The following is a 24,468-nucleotide window of genomic DNA, read 5'->3' on the forward strand; positions in this document are numbered from 1 at the left end:
CCTAGCGCACACCTGTCCCCCGCTGCCGCCGCCGCCACCGCCGCCGCGTCGCCTCTCCTCCCCTCAGGCTGCCGGCGACGGCGCTCGGCTGACACCGTCTCCCGCCGAGGCGCCGGAGCCCCGCACGAACCGAACGGCCGGCGCGGCCCATGCCTCAACCGGCGCCCCCCGCGCCTTGAGGCCGCCGCCGCCGCGCCCGCCCGCCCGCCCCGTCCCGTCCCGTCCCGTCCCGTCCCGTCCCGTCCCGTCCCCTCCCGCCGCCCATGGGCGCCGCCCGCGCTGCGGCGGGGCAGAGCAGACGCCGGTGAGGAGCATGGCCAAGGGTCCCGAGCAAGAGGACGCCTTCGTGCACCTCCCGGCCGCGCAGGCGGTGTGCTCCGCCGCCCAGGAGGATTGCTACGCGGAGCTGGTGGGGCGAGGCTTGCTGCCCTGCGCGGAGGAGGGGCTGCGCGCCGCGGCGGGCGCCGAGCGGGGGCTCCCGGAGCCGGCGCTGCCCGCCGGCATCAAGTCAGGTAAGACGCGGGGTGCCGGCAGCCTTCCCTTTGCAGCCCAGGGCCGGTGCGGGCAGTCCCGCCGAGGCGCCCCTAGGGCGGCTGCCGCTCGGGACCCGGCGGGGCGGCGAGGCGAGGCGGCCGCGGCCGCCGGGGCTCGGGGCGGGCGGGCCCGTCCCCTCCGGCGGGGGCGGCGGGAGGGGGCGGCGTGCTGCCGGAGCGTAACGATGCCCTCGGGTCTCTCTTCTTGTTCCCCCGCCGCCGCCCCGGCGCTCAGAAACACGCTTTAACAGCGCAGCCCTCTCCTCGGAGGAAGAGGATGCGGACAGTCGCGACGGCGCCCTGAAAGCCGCGGACCAGAGCCCGTCTGCGAAGAAGAGCATCGCGCAGATCATGAAGGATAAGAAGAAGCAGACGCAGCTCACCCTGCAGTGGTAGGGCTCCGGGACTCCCCGCCGCCCGCCCCGCCGAGCCCCTCAGCCCCGAGGGGACGGGAGGGCTGTGCAGAGCCGAGCCGGCGGGGAGGGCCACCTCTCACAGCTCCTTCGGAAGCACTTGTCGTTTGTGCGGGTGTGGGGTGCGTTTGGGGTGGGTTGGTTTTTGGTTTTTTGTTGTTTCCTAGGTAAGCTTTGCCTACAGATAAGGACGCCCACCCCCAAATTTCCGATTTTTTAAATTAGCAGAAGTTTAGCAGTTAACAGAAATCTCTGTCAGCGTCTCGCAATGTGTGGCTAGCGATGAAATGTAGAAAATCGATGAAATGTATCAAACAATGTAGAAGTGAAACATTACTTAAGACTTACGTTCGTGAATGGATGCTTTCATTATCCTTTCAGGCTATGAATGTTAGAATTTCACTGCCTTATAACATATGCTTTTTACATTATATTCTGCCATCCATGGAAGCCCTAACTTTGCTTCGTTTTATCTGGCAAAAATTAACAAAATAAGAAGTCAAATTCGGCAGACATTAATTGGTAAATGTTTCTATTAAAGCATACTTGAAATCAGGGAGGAGTGCTGTTGAATTAAATGGGAACTTAGTTACCAAACGTAAATCTAGGGTTTTCTTTTTCCTCGTGACTGAAAAATGAGAGCAATCCAAATTTCCCAGTTTCTTGGTCTAGTTTACACCTGCCTTCTGAGCATAAATTGTAAGGATTTGAATTGGCTGAGTCAGTGCAAAGTTATTCAGTGTGCAGTGTTTACTGCACAGTATTTTCTTACAGATTTGTGTAATTTGAGAAATAAATCTATTGCACATCATCCCAGGAGTAGCAAATAATGTAGATTAATAAAGAAAAGAAACAGGACAACAGCGAAATACCCAGGTGTTACTGAGAGTTCAGTTCAAGTGAAGACAACCAGTTTTTTACTTCAGTGTTTAAAATTTTGCTTTAATGCCCATCATTAGGCACTTGTATTCTGTAAACTGATTGAGGAGCTACATAAAAATGCATCCCCTTCAGAAAAAGCCGGTTCTTTGCTTTTTGGTATGAGTTGATCAAGAAACAGTTTCAGGTCCAGTGTGGAAATTAAAAAGCAAAAGTTGGAAGAAAAGAGACATTAGCCCAGGTGTTAAAGACACAGTGGGGCAGGAGACGCAAGTTCAAGCCCCTGCTCTATTCAAAGGACAGACTTAAACCCAAGTCTTTCATAGCCTAGTTACCACTCTTATTCTCAGAGCAAGGCTGGCTTTTAGGTGATGATCATGTAATCATTTATAGAAAGCAAAAAATAGCCCAGACATTGAAAAAAGGCTCATTAAGAAAACAGACCTGTTTTTCTGTATTCTGCAGCTACCCCTGTGCTCCAGGTGTGGGGTCAGTCTCTAGTGTCAGCCTGGTTCTGTAGAAACTCATCTGTGTGCTCTCATGGAAATCTTCAGTAACAAAAAAAAAAAAAAAGGGCAGTAGCAAAAACCAGAAGGAAAATAAAATAGGGAGACATGGCATGTTGCTTCTTACTCTGGCAGTTTCCTTCTCTCTACAGGCTGGAAGAAAACTATATTGTCTGTGAAGGAGTTTGTTTACCGAGATGCATCCTTTATGCACATTATTTAGACTTCTGCAGAAAAGAGAAGCTGGAACCTGCCTGTGCTGCAACTTTTGGGAAGGTAAAGACTAAATGTTTTCATAATTTGTTAGCCTAATTCTTTGACAGAATGACAATTTAGTACATCTGTGTCAAAATGCCTCTCAAATTCACATTTTCTACTGCTAACGTGCATGGAATCAAACTAAGTACACTGTTCCATATGAAGGGATTTCATGATGCCACCTTATACGAGATTGAAGCTGAAATTCTCTTTGATTTATTGTTATTTCATATATATAAAAAAACCATTCTCTCCAGGAGCTTCTTTTTTATCTTTTTTTTTTTTTTCTTCTTTTTTGATGATGACATTAATAGGGTTCTTTCCACAAAAAGAGCTTTGACATGGAAGACACTTTTAATTATACTAAAGGCAGTGTAAAGTGAGATGTGACACAAGAAGCAATACAAGAAGGGGAATAAAAATTAATAACACAAAGAGCTCCTTAATGAAAAATTGTTGATTCATCATCTTTTCTACCCTTTCTTACAATTAATCCTGAAATCATTTAATGAAAGGGAGATGTGAACTCTCCAAATTAAATCCTGAGTAGTTATTGAAACAGGAAACCAAAAATGCTGTAAGGATCATCTTTTTTTAAACACTACTGATCTGGTTATTGTTCATACATCGCAAAATGCATTAATTTAATTAAATAATAATAATGGATTTAAAATCCAGTTCATAAAACGTTCACTTACTAATTTTTTCCTCTTGAATTAGATATACTGAGAAAGTGTATGTGTAATTTTTATTCTATGTTTCCGTATAAATGAGGAAGACAATAGCTTTCCATTTAAACATTGTTTTGATAGCGATCTATTAGATGTATCTATTAGATCTACCTCTATTACCAAATTAGTTTTTTACTTAATAAAGCTTTAGCTTTAAACATCATTCTTCACAGGAAGAGAAGGATGTTTTTAGGACACTAATCTCAACCTCAGGTCCCAGTGACATAATGCTTTGCTTGACTTGGATTAAATCATATAACATGAATTCTTTATGTGCAGCATAGGGCTAACAGAAACTTCCATAGGGTTTAATTGAGCATAACTAAATTGAAGACTGTCCAGCGCTTTGATAGTGGAGGACACAGAAATACCTGTAAGGCAAATATTTGCTTGCTTTAACCTTCAGATCACACTTTTCAAATAAAAAATAAATTTATTTTGAGTTGTTTAACTTTGAAAACAGAATAGAGAGAGGACAGATCTTTCCCTGGTTCTGTTCAGATCTCTGAAGCAAAAGATACAGTTTTACTTTAGGGACTTGAATGAAACAGGATCTTGGTGAAGAAAATTAGTTTTTAAGTTGCAGAACTCAAAACAGAAAGGAAGAACAGGTGGGAAGAGTGGGAAGGAGCTTATGGGTGGGAAGACTGGAGGTACACAGCAAGATGGACGAGGATGGAAGGAACCCTGCAGTGTAAAACATGCTTAATTGTTTATGTTGTGACACAAGTGTCACAAATATTTACTCAGGGACTACCTTTGACCGTATATTTACACTACAATTTTTCTAATAACAGATTGCTAAGAAAGTGTTATAAATTAATACAGTTATTTTCTCTTTAGACCATTCGCCAGAAATTCCCTCTGCTTACCACAAGGCGGCTTGGAACAAGGGGCCATTCAAAGTAAGGCAAAATTGTCTGTGTATCCCCTTACAGAATACATTCTAGGAATGGCATGTATTTCCATGTCTCCATAATATATACTACTTGGCTGGGGGTTTATTCAGATGACAAGCTGCAAGTGATAACTTTCATGTATATGGTGAAACTGACACAGAGTTTGAGTTTGAAAACATTACTGCGGGCAGAATTTCTAAAATTAAATTGATTAAGCTTCTAAAACTTGCTATTATATTTATAGAGCCATGCATTTGTTCCAAATATATGTCAAAATGTTGTATATAAAAACATTATATAACACATACATCTTTGTGTTTTATTTGCCTTTTGCAAATCTAACAACTTCATTGTGTTCTATCCATAACAATATGGATTAATTTAAAGACACTAGAAAAAAACATTGTCTTAAGTTGTGAAGGTATATGTCTGCTCTTTGTTGTGAGTAGATTATAAAAACTCTGAAAAGTACACAACCTGTAGTGCAGTCATTTAATAAATAATATATTCAATTGATTTGTATATTTGATCTGTGGAATATCAGGCTGTGGGAGTAGATTCCAGATAATTATATATCAGCTGTGGTGAAATTTTTATTAATTCTGGTTCTGGCATTATGCTTTTGGCCATGATAAAGTTATTGTAAAACTGTGGTGAAAGGTGGTGACAACATATTCCCTTACGTCCACCCTCCCTCCTACGTCCTGACATCAAGACTGCTGAGGAAGGACTGATGAATTGTATGCAGTCTGATTTTTTTTTTTAACAGGGCAATGCTACTTCTTAAGGAAATGAAAAACTGTGTGGTGTATTGATGTAAGGAATGTAGAGAACTCAAAATAACGCTCTAGGGTACTGCTAGTGCCAAGCTACGAGTTAGGTAATTCTAGGAAGCTTCTATCCCTGTTTGGGGAGTCACTAATACAACAGTTCTCTGTATTGCCTGAAACCAAGACTGGCTCTGAGCTTTTCTGAGTGCTGTGCTTTAAATTGTTATTTCACTGTTTATCAATATTGGGTTTTAAAAAATATTTAAACCTAAATAATGTGCCCATACCATTCTACATGAAATAGGACTAGCTAAATAATTCTGTTCTTCTAAAGTAACTCTCCAAAAACTCAATAGTTTCCAATCCCAAATCAAATTTAGATCAGATCCTTATCTGTATATTTCTATTGATTTCAAAACAGGTTTTCTTAAAAATAAGACATTGCTACAATGAGCAAATTAGGATAGATGTTGTGTCCAGCTTTCTGTGTATACACAAAAATTAGACATCTATTATCAATGCCAATATTATAGGGGATGCATGCCTTTAAATATGTGGGTAGCCCTAGGATTTTTGTCATGCTTAAAATTACGAATGTGTTTATGTACTTACTGAATAAGAATCGTGGAACTATCCTTGACTTATAGAAGAAAGCACAAAGAGTTGATGGTTTACTGAAACAAAACTAAAACCCAGAAAATTATCAAAGAAACATTTTGCTCTTGAATAAGATAGAAAACCAGAATACTGGTAGTAATATAAGAAACTCAAACATTCTGTTTGTGTGGGAAAAATCTTTATTTTGAACGAGTTAGCCTTGAAAGACAAAGTTACTCTTGTCTTTCAGTAATTTATAGGCAAAACTCAAAATAAAGGGAAACTGAAAAGGGAAAAAAAATCTACAGGACTATGGTTTTCCTAAGTGCTTTGCAATTTATTAGGAATGTCTGAAAAATCAGTTGTTTACTTTTAAAATTCAGGGGTGGGGGTAGGGTTGTTTCATGTTGTTATGCTTGGTTTTCCTCCTGCCTTAGAAATATAAGAAATAGCCAGTTGATTTCACCTTAGTTTTGCTGAAGAATGCACAGGAGGTGTCATTTCTAAATTTTAGGTTTTGTTGCAGTATAAACGAAGCTGGGGAAGAATTTAAATTCCAAATTTTTACAAAGACATTCTATTTCTTGAGTATGTCTCAAGTATTTATTTTAAATAATCATTAATAAAAACAAAATCCCAAGGAAATAAAGCCAGCATAGAATATTCTTCCTTTTTTAACAGAGAACAGTTCTTGCATAGTTCCTGTCAGTCTTACAAATGTGTACTCCTTTTTTTTTCTTTTTGAGAGAATACACAATCTGTATTGTATAGGTAAAAACTGGAATTGAAGTTCATTTTGGTTTTTGTAGATGACCTGTAGGTGCTGAATAGAGGGTTTTTGAGGGAAGTGACTATTAAAAAGGTTATTTTTGGGGCAAAGAGAGATTTCATATGTTGACTGCTGTGGTGAAGTTGAGCTATGGTTACAGGCGTAAGCTGGTGTTGACTTAGCTTTGCAGATGGACATTTGCTGCTGGTGCTGTGTTTAAGTTTTTAGGAGATCTGCCATTCACACTCTGCAGGAATATTTGACAACCTACTAATTCAACAATGCCTTAGTTAAGTAAGTCTTAGTCGGGTTCATAACCTAACATATTTGGAGAATCACTTTCAAGTTATAATGAATGAGAGAAAGCAAGTGGAAGAGTCTCCCAAATGCTCATTATAATTTTTATCTGACATATCTAATAAATTGATAAACAAGATCCAATCAGGATCCAAACTTCCAAACTGCATCATGTATCTGCATAATTTAAAGCAGAGTAAGTCAATGTCTATTAAGTAAAGGGGTATGTTTCAAATCTAGTTTTTGACATGGGAATCTGGCTACAAAATTAGTTGTGTTTGGCACATGTTTCACTGTTTGCCCCTTTCTCTAAGACATTTAACAGCATTAGCACAGAAATATCTTATGCCCATTATTTCTTCAGCAGATCCCATATGCCTACTGACCTTGGTGGTATTATGTGCCATATTTTCATATGGATTAACTGTTCCTGAACAATTTCCTCAAAGGGATGAGGCATCAGCAGGTTTTGTTTGAACATCTGACATTTGTTTCTTCTTATTTTTTTTCATCGCAGTTTTCCTCAGAGACTTTTCCTCTGCAATTGTCATTTCCAGCAAGGTACATTTACATTGCCCTTGCTGTGCGAAAAAAGGGCCTCACAAAAGGCACAAGTGACGATATCTCCAGTTCAGAGACTGAATACAGCAGCAAGTAGTCATAGAGAAGTAGCAGTATAAAATATAAATCTCTGGTTATTATTTATCTATCTCTGATGTTGTGGACCATATTTCCCTCAGAACCACAGCCTCACTGAGGAGCAAATTCATTGCTGCTTTCATCAGGTAGCAGTTAGTCACACAAATATCATTTACAGAAGTATTTCCATTAAATTAATAATGAAATTAAAGGACTGTTCTTCAGTTTCAGTAAATTATTAGTCAGCATGAACTCTAAATGTTGTAAGCTCTTTCTGTGTGGAACAAAGATGGGTTACTGAGGCTGGTAAGAGACACTTCATACTAGCAATTAAATCCTATTTTTTTAAGCATGGTAGTGTAGTGACATTGTTTTATTTCTGTTGTTGCTGTCATTATTTTGATATAATGTTAGGAGGAGTAATAGTACTGACTATTCCTGACAGTGAAGTTTTGTATTGTGGTATTGCCTAGGAGCTCTGATCATTGTCCAGGGCTCTTCTGAGCCAGATGCTGCAAAAGCATGAAAGGAAAAATACAATTCCTCTCCAATGGAAGCATTATTCTTATATTGCAAAGAAAGGCTAACTCCCCACGAATAGAACTCCTTGCTGCACAATGCATGCATACACAGTAATGTATTGGTAGAGGCTGGCTGTGGTCAGAAGAAAGCAAAGAAAATCAGTTCCTTTTCCATCATTTTTAAGGTGACAGACGTCGTTTTTCTCCCACTCTGAAACAAGGCCAAGCTCTTTCTAGCATCCTCATGAGCATGAATTGGATTTGAGAAAGAACTGCTGCACTAAGGTGTCGGATACAGGTGCTACTCTAAGGTGTGAGGTACACAAATGTTAGTTCCAATTGTGATTCCAAGCAGCGTTTGTCATCTCCTGTTCTGGGCAAAAGAGAGACTTAAAAATGGGTCTAATAAATCCTAGAACTTTGGTCAGAGTGTCCTTCTCTCTGTGTTTATGTTCAACAGCCCATTTGTACAAAAGTGTCAATGCTAAAGCACTCATTTAAATATTTGGCCAAAAAGGTACACCACATTGGACACAATTTTGTTAACAAAGTTCATTCCCCTCCAATGCCCATGCTAATCACTCCAGATTGCTGAATGTAGGAGAAGTTTTCTGTATTCCTGCTGAGGGGAAGATGACCCAGCACAATAAATACTGCAAGCTGCTCTCTTAGATTAGTATTTCATAAGCGACAGTTGTCTGTGCAGCAGGTTCTGAATCCGCCTTTTTGCATAGGTAATGTCAAATATACTGTGGTCACTGCTAGAATTCAGTTGTAATTTTCTTGGTACATTAGTTACCTGGAGCAGTTATTCGTGAAAACGTGCATACTGCTCAGTCCATGCACACAGAAGACTGTTTGACCTCAAGTTACAATTTAATTTCTTTGTAGACTTTGATCAATGATGACTCTTAGCTTTTATCCATCATGTCTGAAAACTATTATCTTATTTATTAGGAGTGATTTAGTAGGTTAATAAAACTGATATGGCAGCTGGCCCTGTGATAACAAGTTATTGCAAATCCCTGAACAGCTTAAGCCTATCATTTCCTTATCAGCTATCATTTGTGTCAGTGTATGCTAAAATCAGGGCTACTAGTTGCGTAGGAACATATGTTACAGCAAACCGCTGAAATTAAAAGAGGAAAGCAGTTCAGCTTGGTATTTAAACGGTTTGTTACAAAAACTGAGAGTAAGTTCCTTATGATGAGTGGTTTAATTTTATTAATTAGGCAATAGAAATATAAATAGTAAAATACATACATACTGTACGTACCTATAAAGAGACAGAAAGAAGGTACTTGAAAGAGACAGAAAAAAGGTACTTGAAGTTGTAGGTTAAAGAAGTTATCAGTGTGTCTGGGATGGGTATTCTACTCTCAACAGGGGGTTCAAAATAAGGTATTCAGCTGATTATTTTGGCTTGTAAGGGAATTAAATTCTTTATTACTCTATGAAGGATGCCAGACAGAGCTTGGAAAGCAAAGGTTATAATTTTTTTAATTGCTTCTGTGTCATGACTGGAAAGTTGTATTTTCTAGTACTAAAAATTCAACCACACAAATTGCTGAAGGAAATCAGAATGATAACTGCTATGCATTTATTAATAAATAATGACAGATAAATTCTGATATCTTGGGGCATTCCAGAGCAGGAGTGAGTATATTGCCCGCCACTGGAAACCTGAGAATCCAAATCACACAGTAGTTCCTGTTTCTAGCCCAACTATGTTAATATCGAATAATCTAGATATTGAATCCTGACTTTGCAAAGAAGTAATGCTTTTCCTTGCCTCTGCCCCACTCCAACTTTAGCAGGAGGGAATTCCAAATTTGTGGTGAAAGTGTGAGGTTTTATTTTCAGAATTTACAAAATAGCATGTGATTGAAACTGGGAAATTTAGGGTATTGGAATAAGATGTAGGCAACTGCTTGCTTACACAGCCAATGACAAATGTGCAGATAATGTTGTTAAAGAAGAGGTCACAGCTCTATTTTGTTTTTCATCCTGTTCAATGAACAACCTTTGCAATGTCAAGACTAAGTATGTGCTGTTATTTCAAAGCATCCATACATGTATATTTTCAGTATCTCTTGTGTCATGTCAAAAATGACTTCATGGTCATGAAAGAAGAAAAAATATTCATGCCTTTAGCATTTGTGTCAGAACTCTGTTAAATACTAGGAACTTCCAGATCCAGATCATTGGCCCAAGTCTATCTGTTTAATACTCCTAAAGCAAAAGTAGTGGTTGAAAACCTTCAGGACTTTAATTCATAACATAGGTGACACAGTACTATATGTGAAATGGAGGACAACTGTCTGGCATTATGACATTTAGTGAAAGGTCCCATTGGCAATCTAAACCACCTTAAGGTGTCGCTTCGCTTTGGTCAGGCAACTCTGACTTTAATGGATAAAAAGGGAACTGTTACAAGCAGATGGTCCTATGTTTGAGCTTCTGAGTATTAACAGGTATTTAAAAATGGTCAGTTACCCACGTCACCATCCCTCAGAAAAATACACTTACGAGGCAAGAAAACTAACAGTAAAGGAATAGGTGAGAAACTTTTGGCCTTCCTAAGGGTCGCCAGGTACTACTGCGATCTAGTGGTGTTATGTAGACTCATCAGTTTCAGGCAAACAGTAAAAGCTGTGATGTTTAACAGCAGCCACTTTCTGTCACATTTCTTGGCTGTAAAATCCGGAGTGCACTCAACAGTGGGTCCAGAAACAGAACGCCTATTTCAGCTGAGATTTTCAAAGCTACCTAGGCAAAGCAAATACACCATCCTAATGGACATTTTCTTAAATATCATTTGTATCTAAAGCCTTTAGCCACCTTTGTAAATACAAAGTATTTGAGGGGTTTGCTCTTATCTGTGACTGTCCCATACAAGACCAACAGTAAGACTGTGATTTTTTTAAAATGGGCATCACCAGGAACAGCAGAGGTGAGCTGAAAACTTTTGTTTATGTGTTCTATGAACTATTTGCTGGGGGATTTGTGTCTTAAGAGAGCATTTCTTCAAGCTTTTGAGAAATTTCAGGGAAATTAGTGCAATGTGTTGCAAAGCGTTACCTCTATGTTAGCCTTGGTTTCCATGCAATGTACTTGAACTACGGGCGTTACTTTGAAGCAGTTCAGTTAAACCAGCTGCCGTGGTGTTTTCAAGCTAACTTTAGTAGGAAACAAATGATCCTGAGTATACTGTCCATAACATTCTTAGACAAATTTGGTTTAACACAATCAGTTTTTAAATCTATTGAGTGGAATTTACAAGACAGGGCCTATCACCTTTGATAGATGAACTCAAGCAAACTTTGCTATGACTAGTAAAGAAAGAGTTGCCCCCAGCTTGCTCTCCTGCCCTTCTCCTGAAGGGCACTTCTTTTGTACCAAAATCAGTAGAAAATAATAAGTACCTACTGCATAGCCAGTTTTCTTAGCCCCAGTCCACCCTCTTTCGTGTCTTTGGTTAAGGTGTTGGGCTCAGCACTGCAGAGACTGAGAAACAGGCTTGTTTTCTTCTTCCACCTCTGTTTGGGAGCAATAATTTCCAGGAGAGAGCAAGGGAGACAAGTGTGGATGAGAATTGCTTAAGCAGCTAAGTAATTAATCAGAATCCATTACCCTACAACCTGAGAGAAGAATGAATGAATGTCATGTTAGCATTTTTAGTCATAAGAGGCTGGACGCTGATTTATAGGGTACACTGGCAAGTTATTTTCAACTGGAAAGTGTTCTGTGGGACTGTCTAAATGTAACAGTGGTAAGCCTGATAAAATAAACCTGATAAGTCAAACCCAGCACCCTTTCAACAAACAAAGTAAAATGAAAGAGAATGCACATTAGGAAGAAGAGATGTAACATGTTTCTAGGAGATTTGCTGTTCCAGTGAGAGTAAGTATTTTAAATTTAAAGAAGATCCCAGCCTGGAATTCTGGACCAAATCATGAGAATACTCCTTTCTATGAGACCAGATTGTGTTCCATGTCAGTGAAAGGAATTAGTAGACACTGTTAGGAAAAGTTTTCAGAAAGCATTGAACATCAGTTTGACAGTTTGTTTTACTTGACATGTCACTCAGAAACACGCCTCTTTTTTTTCCACAGGTATCATTATTATGGAATTGGCATTAAAGAAACTAGTGCATACTACCACTCTGTGTATTCTGGAAAAGGCTTAACCAGGTACAATAACATAACTTCTGAGACTTAGTCAGTGAAGGTCTAACTTTAACCTTCTCTTAGGAAGGTATTTGTAGGACAGTAATTGTTGATACCAGAACTAGTATTGCTGCGTAGCTCAATGTCTGGCATTCCCAGATTTAGGTAGCAGTTTGCTCCCTGAAGACATCAATTTTGTTTTAACAGGTTGATCTAGATCTTTTGCTAGTATCATCCAGTATGGCCCCACCTCAGTCAGTGTAGAGCTGCGTCAACTTACACCATCAGAGGATTTGTTAAAGTTAGTGTAAGGCAGCAAAACATAATTTCCAGAGCACTTGTCTTATTTTGTTTGCTTGTGTGTCACCTTCTGAGTTCTTTCCCCAGGACAGCTTCCCATTATGAAACGTCTGGGGAATGGTGTGAAGCTGGCACCTGTGGGCAGGAGGGAGGGGTCAGCGTAGATTAATATTTACAGGTTCTTTGACTGGCTAATATCAGTTTAAACCTAACCCAGGAAGCTCTAATTATATTTATTTAAGGGACAGCTAGCAGGATCAATACGTTACGATAGCTGCCTGTTGGTTTGCCAAAGATTAATAGTTCGTAAAACAAATGTCTCTGTTCACATATGGCTTGAATGATGGCTTTCATTGTCTACGGCAGTATACCTGTATACGTGGGGACTCTGAGAAAGGAAAGGAATAAATGAGTTTATAATCACACATAGAAAATTCAACTGCATGCAGATTTAGATTGTATCAAAAGAGACTTTTTCCAAACAATGGAACAAGTGTAAAAATTGAGGGCAATGTTGCCAGTGATGCTTAAAATGAGGGATCTCTCTGCTGCAGGACTTAAGGTATAGAAGACTGGCCTTGTCCAGAAGTGGCATTTGTCCAAAGCTGTGGAGGTGTTGCTGGTACACAGCAGGTTGAGGGTCTTTCATAATAAAGAATTATCTTGAACAAATTGCTCATTTAAATTACTAAAAGACAGTTATTTTAATTTAAGGGACTATAATCACTCATAGCCTTCAGCTTTATGTCAGCTAGTGCCCTTTCTATGTAAAGGTCTGTCCTTGCACAGTCTAGAAGCAATGAATGCAAAGAAAGTGGAGGTTCTGCAAAATTCCCCACAGCTGGATTTCCAAGAGTATATACTCACATAAAGATGGCATAGATACTCTCTAAGATTTTCAGGAGTCCTCACTAGATTCACTAATTAGGAACCTTTCCTTTGTGTTAGGCCTTGTGCCTTCATGTATGAGATATTGAATTTTCAGGGTCCAGCAGTCAAATTGCCTCCCTAGCTGATTTAGAACAGAAGTTCAAATGCTCATTTTCCACAGTCTGGGCCATCACTATAGTTGGATTTGTCTGTGTGAAGAGAATGACACAGTAGCCTGGGGTTGAGGACAAGCTTCTGGGTAAAGAAAGAATCAGGCAGTGCAGGGATTCAAAATTCAAAGTGAATCTCCCAGTTGCTGGCTGATGCATATGATGATCCATCATAAATTCTGTCCTTGTCTGATGCCTGTTCTGGTAGGTGAGCTATAAAAATGGTTTCTGGATTAAGCCTGGGGCAGGAATAGGTAGGGAAAATATATGGGTTGATAATGGTATCAGATCACACCATGCCCATGCACAAATATAGGCATATGGAGGCCTTTACTACAAGGCTTTCATGGTAACTTGTCAAAAGATTAGAAGGGGCAATTGGCCTCAGTTTAGTTGCTTAAATATAGGCCTCTACTGCCATTTCAATTTTAAATGGCATTTATGTATTAACATTCAGGTAATTGAGCTGAGTACAACAGTCCTTAAATGCAGGGTTGCAGATGCCCGAGTCCTTAAATTCCACTGTAAATTTGACCTCCTGGTTCCTTTAAATATCAAGCCTTGCACTGTGAAATGAGCATACCTAATACCAAAAATCATTAGTTAACACAGCACTGTATGAAGGGTAGCTTTAGCTAGTAATTAAGGCTCTGGAGGAGCAATGCTAGGAGATGCTGCCTCATGTTTTTTTGCTGTACATTCTGTGTACATTTTGCTGCACATGAGGAAATCCACAGTCCATAACAAATACATACAGCTATGAAGATAATTAGCTCCATGTTGTAATCAACTGCATGAAGCCTTCTTTCATACTCACCTATTAACAGCCAAGGTAACTCTAGGTAATGTGCTGGATAATCATGAGATGGGAACTGTCAGGTACTTGTGTCTGGCCTGGGCAGGAAGAATTCCTCGATCACTCAGCCTCTGGTTTTCTGTTCTGCCAGCAGAGCATCATAACAGCATGAAATCACGATATTGCCACTAATAGTTGTAAGACTTCTGTTGCCCACAGTATCTTATCGATTGGCAGCTAACAGAACATGAAATAACAATAATCAAACAACATTTGTCATTATACTGATCCATTAGAATCTCTATCATTACACATTCTCTTCTCAACACACTACTAAACGTAAACTAGTTTAGTAGTTATAACTTAAAATGTCCTGAAGAGTCACCTGATAGTCCAATTACTTCATTGGCAATCTCTCAATGGGACTTTTGGTAGGACATTCACTATACTGCAACACATTTTTGACAGTTAATGAATCTGTGATCTCAGAAATGCATTTCATCTGCATCAAAATAATACTGTGGTGAAAAAGAATGGAAAATCGATATGATTTCATTTTCCTGAGAAGTTTAAGTTTAGATATATTTTTTCTGCTCTGAATTTACTCAGCTGTATCAAAAACTTCATGTATTTCCTGGAAAAGACCTCATAGTCTTGCACCTATACTGCCCTTTTGATATTCGTGAAGTTGCAAAGTTCCAAAGAAAAAGCTGAAACTGGGTTTTATACTTTATTATTTGGTCAATGATCTGAATCTTCATGTTTTAGAAGACATCAGTAGGTTTCCTGATATCCTCAGGCACTTGCAAAGCCATGGAAGAAGTTAAGAAAAAAGCATGTTTTTTATTATAAATGCATTTGGAGAAATGTGATCATTTTTCTAATTGATCTATTTTATATATGTTTGTGTATGTGTATATATATACAAACTCCACAAATGTTCTGCATATGAAAAAATAATTAAATGTGTTTTTTTTGCAAAGGTTCTCTGGAAGTAAGTTAAAGAATGAGGTAAGTGCTGTAGTCTGTTTCCTTTCACTTCTGTTATAATCCTAATATTGTGTGACCTCTGGTTTTCTTCACATTCATTTATTTGAAAATTGTAGCAATATTTTTCATTACAGATTAGACTGCATAATTTTTTTTTATGAAGCTGAGTATTTGCTCCTCTAAATATGCAAAGGAAAATAAGATTGAAGGCACCTTCTGGGGTTCCTTTTCCAATCCAGTTGCCCATAATCACAGAGGTTCATAATAGACCCTCTTAAGCAAAGGATCAGGCTCTAGCCTGATTTTTCACTTTCATTACTTTTGCAGGAGGGCTTTTTCAGAATCTCATTTTTCTGATTGAAAGCCAGAAGATTTTTTTATTTTAATAAACTGAATTATTTACCTCCTGGTCAGGATTGTCTATCTCTAATTTTTGCTTTTCATGACATTTTCCTGTGAGATGCCTTTTCACTGCTTTTGCTTGCTTGATGGAACAAGCAGCAGCTTTTAGTCACTTCTGATCAGTCTTTCACTGTACTTGTTCCAATTTGAATGTCTCGCCAGAAAAAAAAATCATAAAGTCTTGTAAATGGCATGTCTCCAATGTCTATTGGAAATATCCCTTCTGATGAACCCCAGATCTGTGTTTCGTTTTTGTATGGATATTTTTTTTCTCACAAGTAGCCTTCATTTTCACTACTGTATACTATTGTACAGTCACTATCATTCTGCCCATATCTATAGTAGAAAATTATGGATTATTGTACATTAAGGGCTAAGGATTGCTCACAGGATTGTTCTTTGACACTGAGCGCAACTGGGATGGAACAGCCTGCAGCCATATTATTAAGCTCCTGAACCTACAAAACAACATAGGCACATCTCAGCCACATGCCGTGGAGAAAAGTCTCTAACATGCAGTAACTGTTGAAACATGAGCAGGAGTTGTCTGGGAGACTGTTAACTGGCATGGGCCAAAAGAATGCCAAAGGCCATTCTGAATAATACTGTTCCAGTATTGCCTGGGAATGTTTCCTGACACCATTTAATTCACCAGACTAAATATATCCTCTGTGATCAACTGATACACAGCAAGTCTTTCTCCTTTTTCATTTCCAGATAAGCAACCCTGAGCTGATAACAGAAATTCTTATTGGTCCCTGAGAGTGTAGCTTTGCTCTATTGATTTTCATCCCCTTTATTGCCATTATCTCAAAGCCATCCAGATCTTTCTACATGACCTCTTGGTCTTCCTCTTTATTGATGATGTCGTTAGTTCATGTCAGCCAATTTGATCTATGAAATGTTCAATGAGATCAGCCCCAAGTCTGATCTTCGAGAATCAAATCCCGTTTCAACCCAGTAGTTTCCTTGTCAACACAACTTGTTAGCATTTCAGCTGGAGTCAGTTTCTTAAGCATTTTACATTCTTGCGCTAATCCCCATTCTCACCAGCATAACTAACCATTTCTCATGGTGACACCACGTCAAGTATTTTAGTGAGGTTCAGATAGATTAGATCTGCTGCTGCATTTTCCCAGTTCAGATAATGAGCTATCTTATCAAAAAAAGATAGGGCTATGCTATGGGATATCCCCAACATATGCAAGGATTCATGTGCACTACTAGCATTCATTTTTTCAGAGTTTTGGGATGGAAGTTTTCTGGTTCTTTTAGCATAAATGAATACACATTTACTTCCATCTCTGATGTGGCATTCCCAGCCTGTTTGGGAACTGGCAATTCCGTAAACCTGTCTTGTTTCTGCCTCAGTCCTCCCAGAAAAAGAATCACAGAGAAATCCATGGAAATAAGTGAGAAAGGGCACATCAGTATGAGTTTTTGATTGTCTAGCTCTGTTGTCTGAAATTATTCAGGCAGGTCTTAAAAGCAAAAAACTGCTTTCATGGTCAAAACTGAATTTTAACAATTGAAGCATGCTGACAATTTGGCATCATACTTTCTGTTGAAGTGAACAGGTGATAAAATATTATTCATTTGCCTGAAAGTACATGCAATTAGGTATTCCAGAAAGATTTACAATGATTGCATAAGGTGTAATTCTCAGTAGGAACATAAAGATATTGAAAAGATGTTAAAGCACTGATTGTCTAAATATACTGAGTAAATGGCATTTGAATGAACACTTATTGAGTGCCAGGGACAGTGTTTACTTCTGGTATGTTTTATCACATTTTCTAGTATTCTCTCTGTAGGGGGAGATATCAGCAAATTCTTTTATCTAAACCAGTTAGTGCACCATTAGAGTCTGCATGGTTAATTAGGCAGATAATATTACTGTCATTATCTTAATGTTAAATGGCCATTAGAAACAGATGGCATTAAATTGAAAGGGCAAGTGGCAGCGGGTTAAAATATTAAGCTTAGAACTCAGGCACAGTCATATAAGTCCATTAGCAAGGTAAAAAACATTGAGATTATCGTCTCTTAAACCTCCCACCACCATCACTGCCTTCTTTTAAATGAACTAATCCCTTTTAATCAGAGCTTTTAATATATTTCATGGGTAATTGCATAATAAAATCATTGAGATTACTCCTGTTATTAAAAAAACCCAAACCTCCTCATACTGATAGGCAATTATAAAACTGCGAAAGTATTGACATGAAGACGTACTAATGTTTCTAAATTTCTTTAATTTCTTTGACTTAAAGCTTTATATGTATTTGAATAGTAGATAGCACAGGCAAAGTGTGTTTACATGATGGATGCTTAGTTCCTTGCTGTCTGTTTTGGCAGACATATCACCCTATAAAAATAAGGAGAGATATATATGGTGAATAAGTCAGTTACAGCTGTAGTTTTCTGAGTTTGGTGTTTGAAAGAATTTCACTTGAAACTGGCCTCAGATTCATGAGTCAACATTTATAGGAAAATACCCCCTTTTTTACAGTTTTACACTATATGTTACACTATAAACCTACTATTCCCACTTTAGTGAAATCTGACTGTATGCAAAGGGGTAGGAAAAGGCCACTTCAAGTACTTTTTGAATGCCTTTTGCATGGTCATAAATTCCACCCATTAATACAAAGGGAATCTGCACAAAAGTAGTGGATTTACTGCAGGAATATGCAGAAGGCCTGCCCAAGGCTCTGTATACTGCCATGACGTAAGGACTAGGTGGGCTAAAATGGAACAAAGGGTTTCAGCCAAATAGTCTTCTCTAGGTTTGAATGCAGTTAAATGAGAATAAGTAAAATTCAGTCTGTAAGGACAGAATCATAACACAGATTTTATTGCTTCACTTGAGGGTGAGGGTTTCATCTTAACTGTATCATTTGAGAGCTTAATAGGTGTAATGTGGTGTGCATTGTAAATATAAGCAGAGTAACACTATATCACTACAGAATGCTACTGCTCTGCTTTACTGAGAAGTAGACTAAATCAGATTCTGTGAGAGTATTAGGTTAGGGGTATAAACAAGGGTTGATTTACTGTATATTGCTTCACAGTCAGTATCTGCACATACAAGGCTGCTTGTTGCTTCATCCTTCAAATCCATCTCTCCAATGGCTAGCATCCAATATTTATTCAAGGTCTTTTCTTAGTCTGTAACTAGTACAAGATGTGTCTATGATATTTCAGATGTCACAAGCTAAAGAGGCTTAAGAGGTGAACTCTGAGAACTGAAAGAAACTCTCACATCCGCAGAATTTAGCATAATTCAGGAGGAATTTATCTTATCTCCAGGTCAGTATTGACTGTGTCTCAACAAATTAACAGGAGAACACTAAACAGCTAGGAATATCATTCTTATTGAGATATGAAACTGGGCTTCATGTCAAGTCTGCCACAGTCACAGAGAGCTATATAATAAAAACTTAGTTCAGAAGTGTCCGTGGACCCTACATACCATCACATCCATATCACCATGAAATATGATCAAACTTTATGATAAACTAGAATAGTGATTAGCACAGTAAAAAAGCAGAAGTCACTATTGCTGTGCTATCAGAACAGGAAGGAAGAGAGTGGGCGAGAACAATATCATCTCCAGTGCCCTGGATCCTTGCACCAGAAAGGTATATATTAAATAAAACTTAGGATCTCCCTGAGGATATCACAGTCGATACTGCAGAGGAGAGTAGTATTCTACTTTAGTTTCTAAACATAGATTAAATCTAAAGCTTGTAGAATTCCATGAACAAAGGCTGCATCACTCAGAAAACTGTATTTGGAGGAGTCTAGATCTAGGCACATATTTAGTTACCTTTCTGAGCTGGAATCTGGATCTATATAAGCATCAATGTTTTGGAAGGATTATCTGAATGTAAATATTCTAGAATGTTGAGAGACTCATGAGATAATGTGACAATTTAGCATGAATTATTGTTTGCAGTTGAATCTATATTAGCTATTTCAATGATCCTGTTCTTTCCCTTCCATTTCAGGGTGGTTTCACTAGGAAATATTCTCTGAGTTCCAAAACTGGAACTCTCCTCCCAGAGTTTCCAAGTGCTCAACACCTTTTACTTCAAGGGTGCATTTCTAAAGACAAGGTAAAACGTGAACTACTTCTTTTCCAACTTACAGATCAAAAATTGCCACAATATGTTTCTTCATATCTTAGCCTTTGAGGTATTGACATGAAAGAGCCAGAAATGTCCATAATCAAACAGAGGTGACTGATTTATAGAGGGGGCAAACCTTTACTAACACCGATTAACTGGCTTTCCACTGGAAAGGTGGTTGAATTATTTACCTATTAACTGACCTACTACTTTACAACTGATGGTATGTAAGACAGGGAGAGCAACACAAACAAATAAGAGAGTTGTATTCATTCCAAATGCCTTTATATTTAAGGTAACTTTTGTTCTGATTAGATCAGAAGAAATAATTCACAACAAATAATTAGATGAACTTTATTCCCTTTCATTAATTGTTTGGAAAGAGACTGAAAATCTGAGCATATTTTTTTCATTAAATTAGTAAAACCATATTCCTCGAATCAATACTCAGTATTCCTCATCCTAAGGGTAACTGTTCAGTTAGAAGTGTTGCTGTCATATGTTTTATGTTTTTGATTCCTTGCCTGTATTGTGTTGTTTGTGATCACATTACAATTATGGACTGCTACATCCCTGAACTGTGCTAGAAACCTTTTGGTACACATTGTGAACTCTCCAGTTTAGCCTCCAGTACAGGTCATGATGGTGGCTGTCCTGAGATATGTTGCTTTAAATATTTTTGTTTTATGAGCCCTTCCTCTTAAGTTTGTTTTGTGAAAGTAGTGAAGCCTAGGATTCCTGTTGTAAGGGGCTAAACAAAAGGAGCCATCTGTTATACAGAGATTGTAGCTGGAAATCTTGTAGTTCCTAAAGAAAGCTCAAGAACTGGTGTACTCAGCAGTGTGCATCACCTGCTGCTTTAGTCTTCATCACTGAATTGACCTCTCTCCTATGTAGAGCATTACCATAACGTTTAAATCTGAAGAGCATTTGAGGTTCCTTGCAGACCTGATACAGCAGTATAAGCAAAACTGAATTTTACCACTCCAACAGTGATGAAGATGCAACTCATTTTCTCTTCAGTTTTGGGTCAGCAGCATGTAATTGCTCTCACGCTGGGACCAGATGGCGGGAGGGCCCAGCAGGGCTTTGTGGAAGACTCTGTCTGGGGACAGACTCATGTTGTTATGAGGAGACTGTGGGAAGAGAGATGAATTTCTGTGTGTCTCCCTCTCTCTCTTCCCTTGCTGCTCTTTCCTCATTCCTTGTTCTCTTATTTCCCATTTTCTTTCCTTACTGTCTTTCCCCTCCTTCAGCTTATCTGACAAAGGGTTACTGAATGTAAGATATTTAGGTACTCTGTTGAAAAGAGCCCGTACATGAAGTCTGAATCCTGCATTCAACTCCTAAGAAACTGCATACAATTGAAATCTCTGGAGAGTCCATGAACATACCAGTCTGCACTGAAGTACACTGATACTTTCTTCATTTTATGTTTCTGAAGAAAACTTACCCAACCTTTAAACTTCCATCCACCTCTTCCAAAAAATTCTTTAAAATGTTCTTGAATCTCACCCTTTGTCATTGTTCTTCAAATATACGTAGTTACAGAAGCAGCTCTGAAACTCAGCAAGGTCCGTTTCCAAAGAAATCTGTATGCTAAACCTATTGAAATAAGGTAGTACTAAGTTTATTCAAAACCTGAGATTGATTTACCAGAGAAGTTCACAAGCTGTTACAACTTTTTGTGATTCTGGACTGTAAGAATGGTTTGGCTAGCTTTTTATTTCCTTAAAATACTTTACAAAATTCTCATTTTACAATTTGCTACAAATTAAAAAATTTACTACCATTTTTCACAAAGTCTTGTAATACCTCTGCACAGTTATTAAAATAAGGGAACACTCCACTCAGATAAATTAGCTTGATGAGATGAAAGGGAGTTCTGCTTTTTAAAGTTCAGTTCTTGCAAAGCAGTGATTAAACTTTGACCAAATGACTGGCAGCTATTTTCTCATTTGTCCAACTAGATGATGTTTCAGAACACTCATAGACGCCTATAGTAGCCTAATGATTAACTTGCACTACTCTTTGGGATTAATCTTAGCTTCAGAAAGATGAATTTACTTTACCATCTGACTGGCTAATCTAGCTATTGCCTTACTTTGATATTCACATTTTCACAGTATGTACAGGTTCAGATGCTACAATTCTGACAACAGCATTGAGACTTAAAGATGTAGATAAAAACTAGAGATGAGTGACCTCCTCATCACTTCTGGATATACAGACTGCATATTTGTAAATATGCATTGTAATACAGTTTATATTCTCTATTTAAATACTAGCTACAGAAAGCAGAAACCTAGATTACTATAACAGTAAAAGAGAGAGCTAAGAAACTCTGTTTAATCTTTCTTTCTTCCAAAATAGGTAGATACTCTTATCATGATGTACAAAACACACTGTCAGTGTGTCCTTGACAATGCAATTAATGGGAACTTTGAAGAGGTAAGGTTGTTTGAACACACATTCTTGGTATATATGCACAGGGAGCCAAGCAAGCATTATTTATGCCCATGAATCTGGTTCCTGCTCCTTTAGATTCAGCATTTCTTATTACATTTTTGGCAAGGAATGCCTGACCATCTTCTTCCCCTGCTTGAAAATCCCATCATCGTTGACATCTTCTGTGTTTGTGACTCAATACTCTATAAGGTAAGTTAAGCATTTAGGTACATGGATAATCTCAACCACATTACAGCTTCTGCTTGTGTAAAAAGAGCATTGAAGTTAGAGTAACAGGATGCCATGACTGCTTTCTGCCTCTTACCTGTGTAAATCAGCAAGGATTCCATTGAAATCAAGAACATAAAACTGGCACATGTAAGAGCTGAACTTCAGTCTCAGCTCTGCTGTACACTTGATGTGTGACTACAGGCAGCACACTAATGGTGAAATCCTGACCTACTTGTTTGAATGTAGTTAAAGGAAATGCGTGTGTGCTTCGCTAGCAAGGCTGACTACACTAAGCCTGAGTGAAAACTGAAGCCTCATATTTACTTAAATGATTATTGCAATTTATACCAGCAAAGAGAGTCTGTGGCAGATCAGCAAGGTGATTCTACATGTGAATCTGCTACTCACAGGTTGCATCAGGCCATGGCTTCATGTTACAGAGCTGCAACCATACTGAGTTAAGATATTCCTGCCTCTCCTGCCTGCTATACTTTCTGTTCCTATGCTGCTAGATGTACCAGCAAAACTGCTGCACTCTGAACTGGTTTGGGTTTAAAAAAAAAAATCTGAGGAATGTTTGTTTTGCAGTTTTTGTGCCATATGAGTTCTTTGATCTAGTTCACTGCATGATCACACAAATAGTCAAAACTAAGTGAAAGGAGTATTGCAAGGTCAGGATTAAGTGTTAGAGCACTGGGGAAAAAATAAAGTAATGCCACCAAAGTTTCTTGAGTTTTTGATTTGGAAAATCATACCAGATCATTAATTAATAGCTGCGAAGTACTTTAAGTTCCTCTGACAGAACAAGCCATATAAATAGAAAAAGATTGTCATTCTCTCTCTAACACATTTTACAACCACATATTAATGGGAAGAAATAATTATTGGCATAACAGTAAACACCAAGCAGTCAAAGCAAGAGTCTTGGGGCTGTTTAGCACTGAATGCCTTATTGTCATCTGTTTGCCATTCTTTACTGTACAAAAACATGGGGGGGAAACCCAGAAAAGATGAAAATAAGTATTTCTTAGAAGCATGTCAAGCTGTAAGTAAGAAGAGATGGTTTAGTTAACAGAGTGAATAAAGGTGGTTAGCATCAGAGATCATAATTACTATCCTGGAGATGAGCCATTAAGCCTCATTTACTTGCAGAGCTTGTATTGTACCTTGAGTGTTGAGTTTTTCCTGCTCAAAACATGTTGTCCCAATAGATTCAATAATAACTTTATTTTGAATAAATATTTAATGTGACAGAAGAAGAAATACTACAGGAGGACTAAGCTATATATTGAATAAGACAGAATTTCTTAAAAGTTCATAAATTTACTATTGTGCCTCATCTTCTTCTCTCACTATTTCTGACTTATAATAATATTAGATATTCTTGACAGCACAGCTGCCAGAAAGAAGGAGGACTTTTATTGTGTTGTTATGAAACCATTTATATTAGTAGTGGAAATGGATTTTTGGGATATAGGCTAATAGCTTTGCCTTCTGCAGTAACATTCCTCAGAAGGCATGCCAGATGCCGCAGGTTTTTTGCCAAAACAACCACACTTAGCTATAGGGGATTTGTCCTTAACTCTGAGTGCCTTCAGTGCTCTATGCAGTGTGGCAGAAAGAAGAGTCGGGTGACTAATAGCACTTGAAGACTTGGGAGATTTTTGAGTATTTGCTTTACAGAGACTTACAGTGATGCTATAAAAGACACAGTATTTATGCATCTCACTTCTACTGACTTCCTACTGTAAGACATGAGTGATAGCACTTTCTTGTTTTACTGGCATGATGGCATATATTAAGAATGGGAGCTATCTAGGTATATAAATATCTCACATGTTCCTATCTTATAGTGATGGGAGAATTCTAGATATATAAATATCTGGACAATAGGTTGAATGGCTTTATTGTGTATAAGTTTCCTCTCCTTATCACTTTGCAATCTAAGTTCTAAACCCAAGAGAGACATGAATGAATAAATGGCCAGTGGAAGCTTGATATAATTTTCTGTTACCTTTTTGAAGGTCCTTACAGATGTGCTCATCCCTGCAACGATGCAAGAAATGCCAGAAAGGTATGTAGTTGGCAATAACTGTGCTACATTCTGGTTGTCAGGCATATTCCAGGTAAATAGCAGAAATTCTATA

General features: G+C 38.5%; 1 protein-coding gene across 1 annotated transcript in view; it reads left to right on the plus strand.

Annotated features, from left to right (window-relative positions):
• Positions 1-313: 313 nt before the first annotated feature.
• RFX6 (regulatory factor X6) overlaps positions 314-24,468 on the plus strand; it is a 36,488-nt gene continuing 12,333 nt past the window's right edge. The window contains exons 1-10 of the mRNA XM_075089857.1: positions 314-512; positions 769-925; positions 2,484-2,607; positions 4,164-4,225; positions 11,928-12,005; positions 15,101-15,128; positions 19,523-19,630; positions 22,016-22,093; positions 22,187-22,300; positions 24,346-24,395. Coding sequence (XP_074945958.1) covers positions 314-512; positions 769-925; positions 2,484-2,607; positions 4,164-4,225; positions 11,928-12,005; positions 15,101-15,128; positions 19,523-19,630; positions 22,016-22,093; positions 22,187-22,300; positions 24,346-24,395 — 998 coding nt within the window. The remainder of the gene's footprint in view (positions 513-768; positions 926-2,483; positions 2,608-4,163; positions 4,226-11,927; positions 12,006-15,100; positions 15,129-19,522; positions 19,631-22,015; positions 22,094-22,186; positions 22,301-24,345; positions 24,396-24,468) is intronic.

The sequence above is a fragment of the Phalacrocorax aristotelis genome, chromosome 3, assembly GCF_949628215.1.
Source record: "Phalacrocorax aristotelis chromosome 3, bGulAri2.1, whole genome shotgun sequence".
Taxonomy (NCBI): Eukaryota; Metazoa; Chordata; class Aves; order Suliformes; family Phalacrocoracidae; genus Phalacrocorax; species Phalacrocorax aristotelis.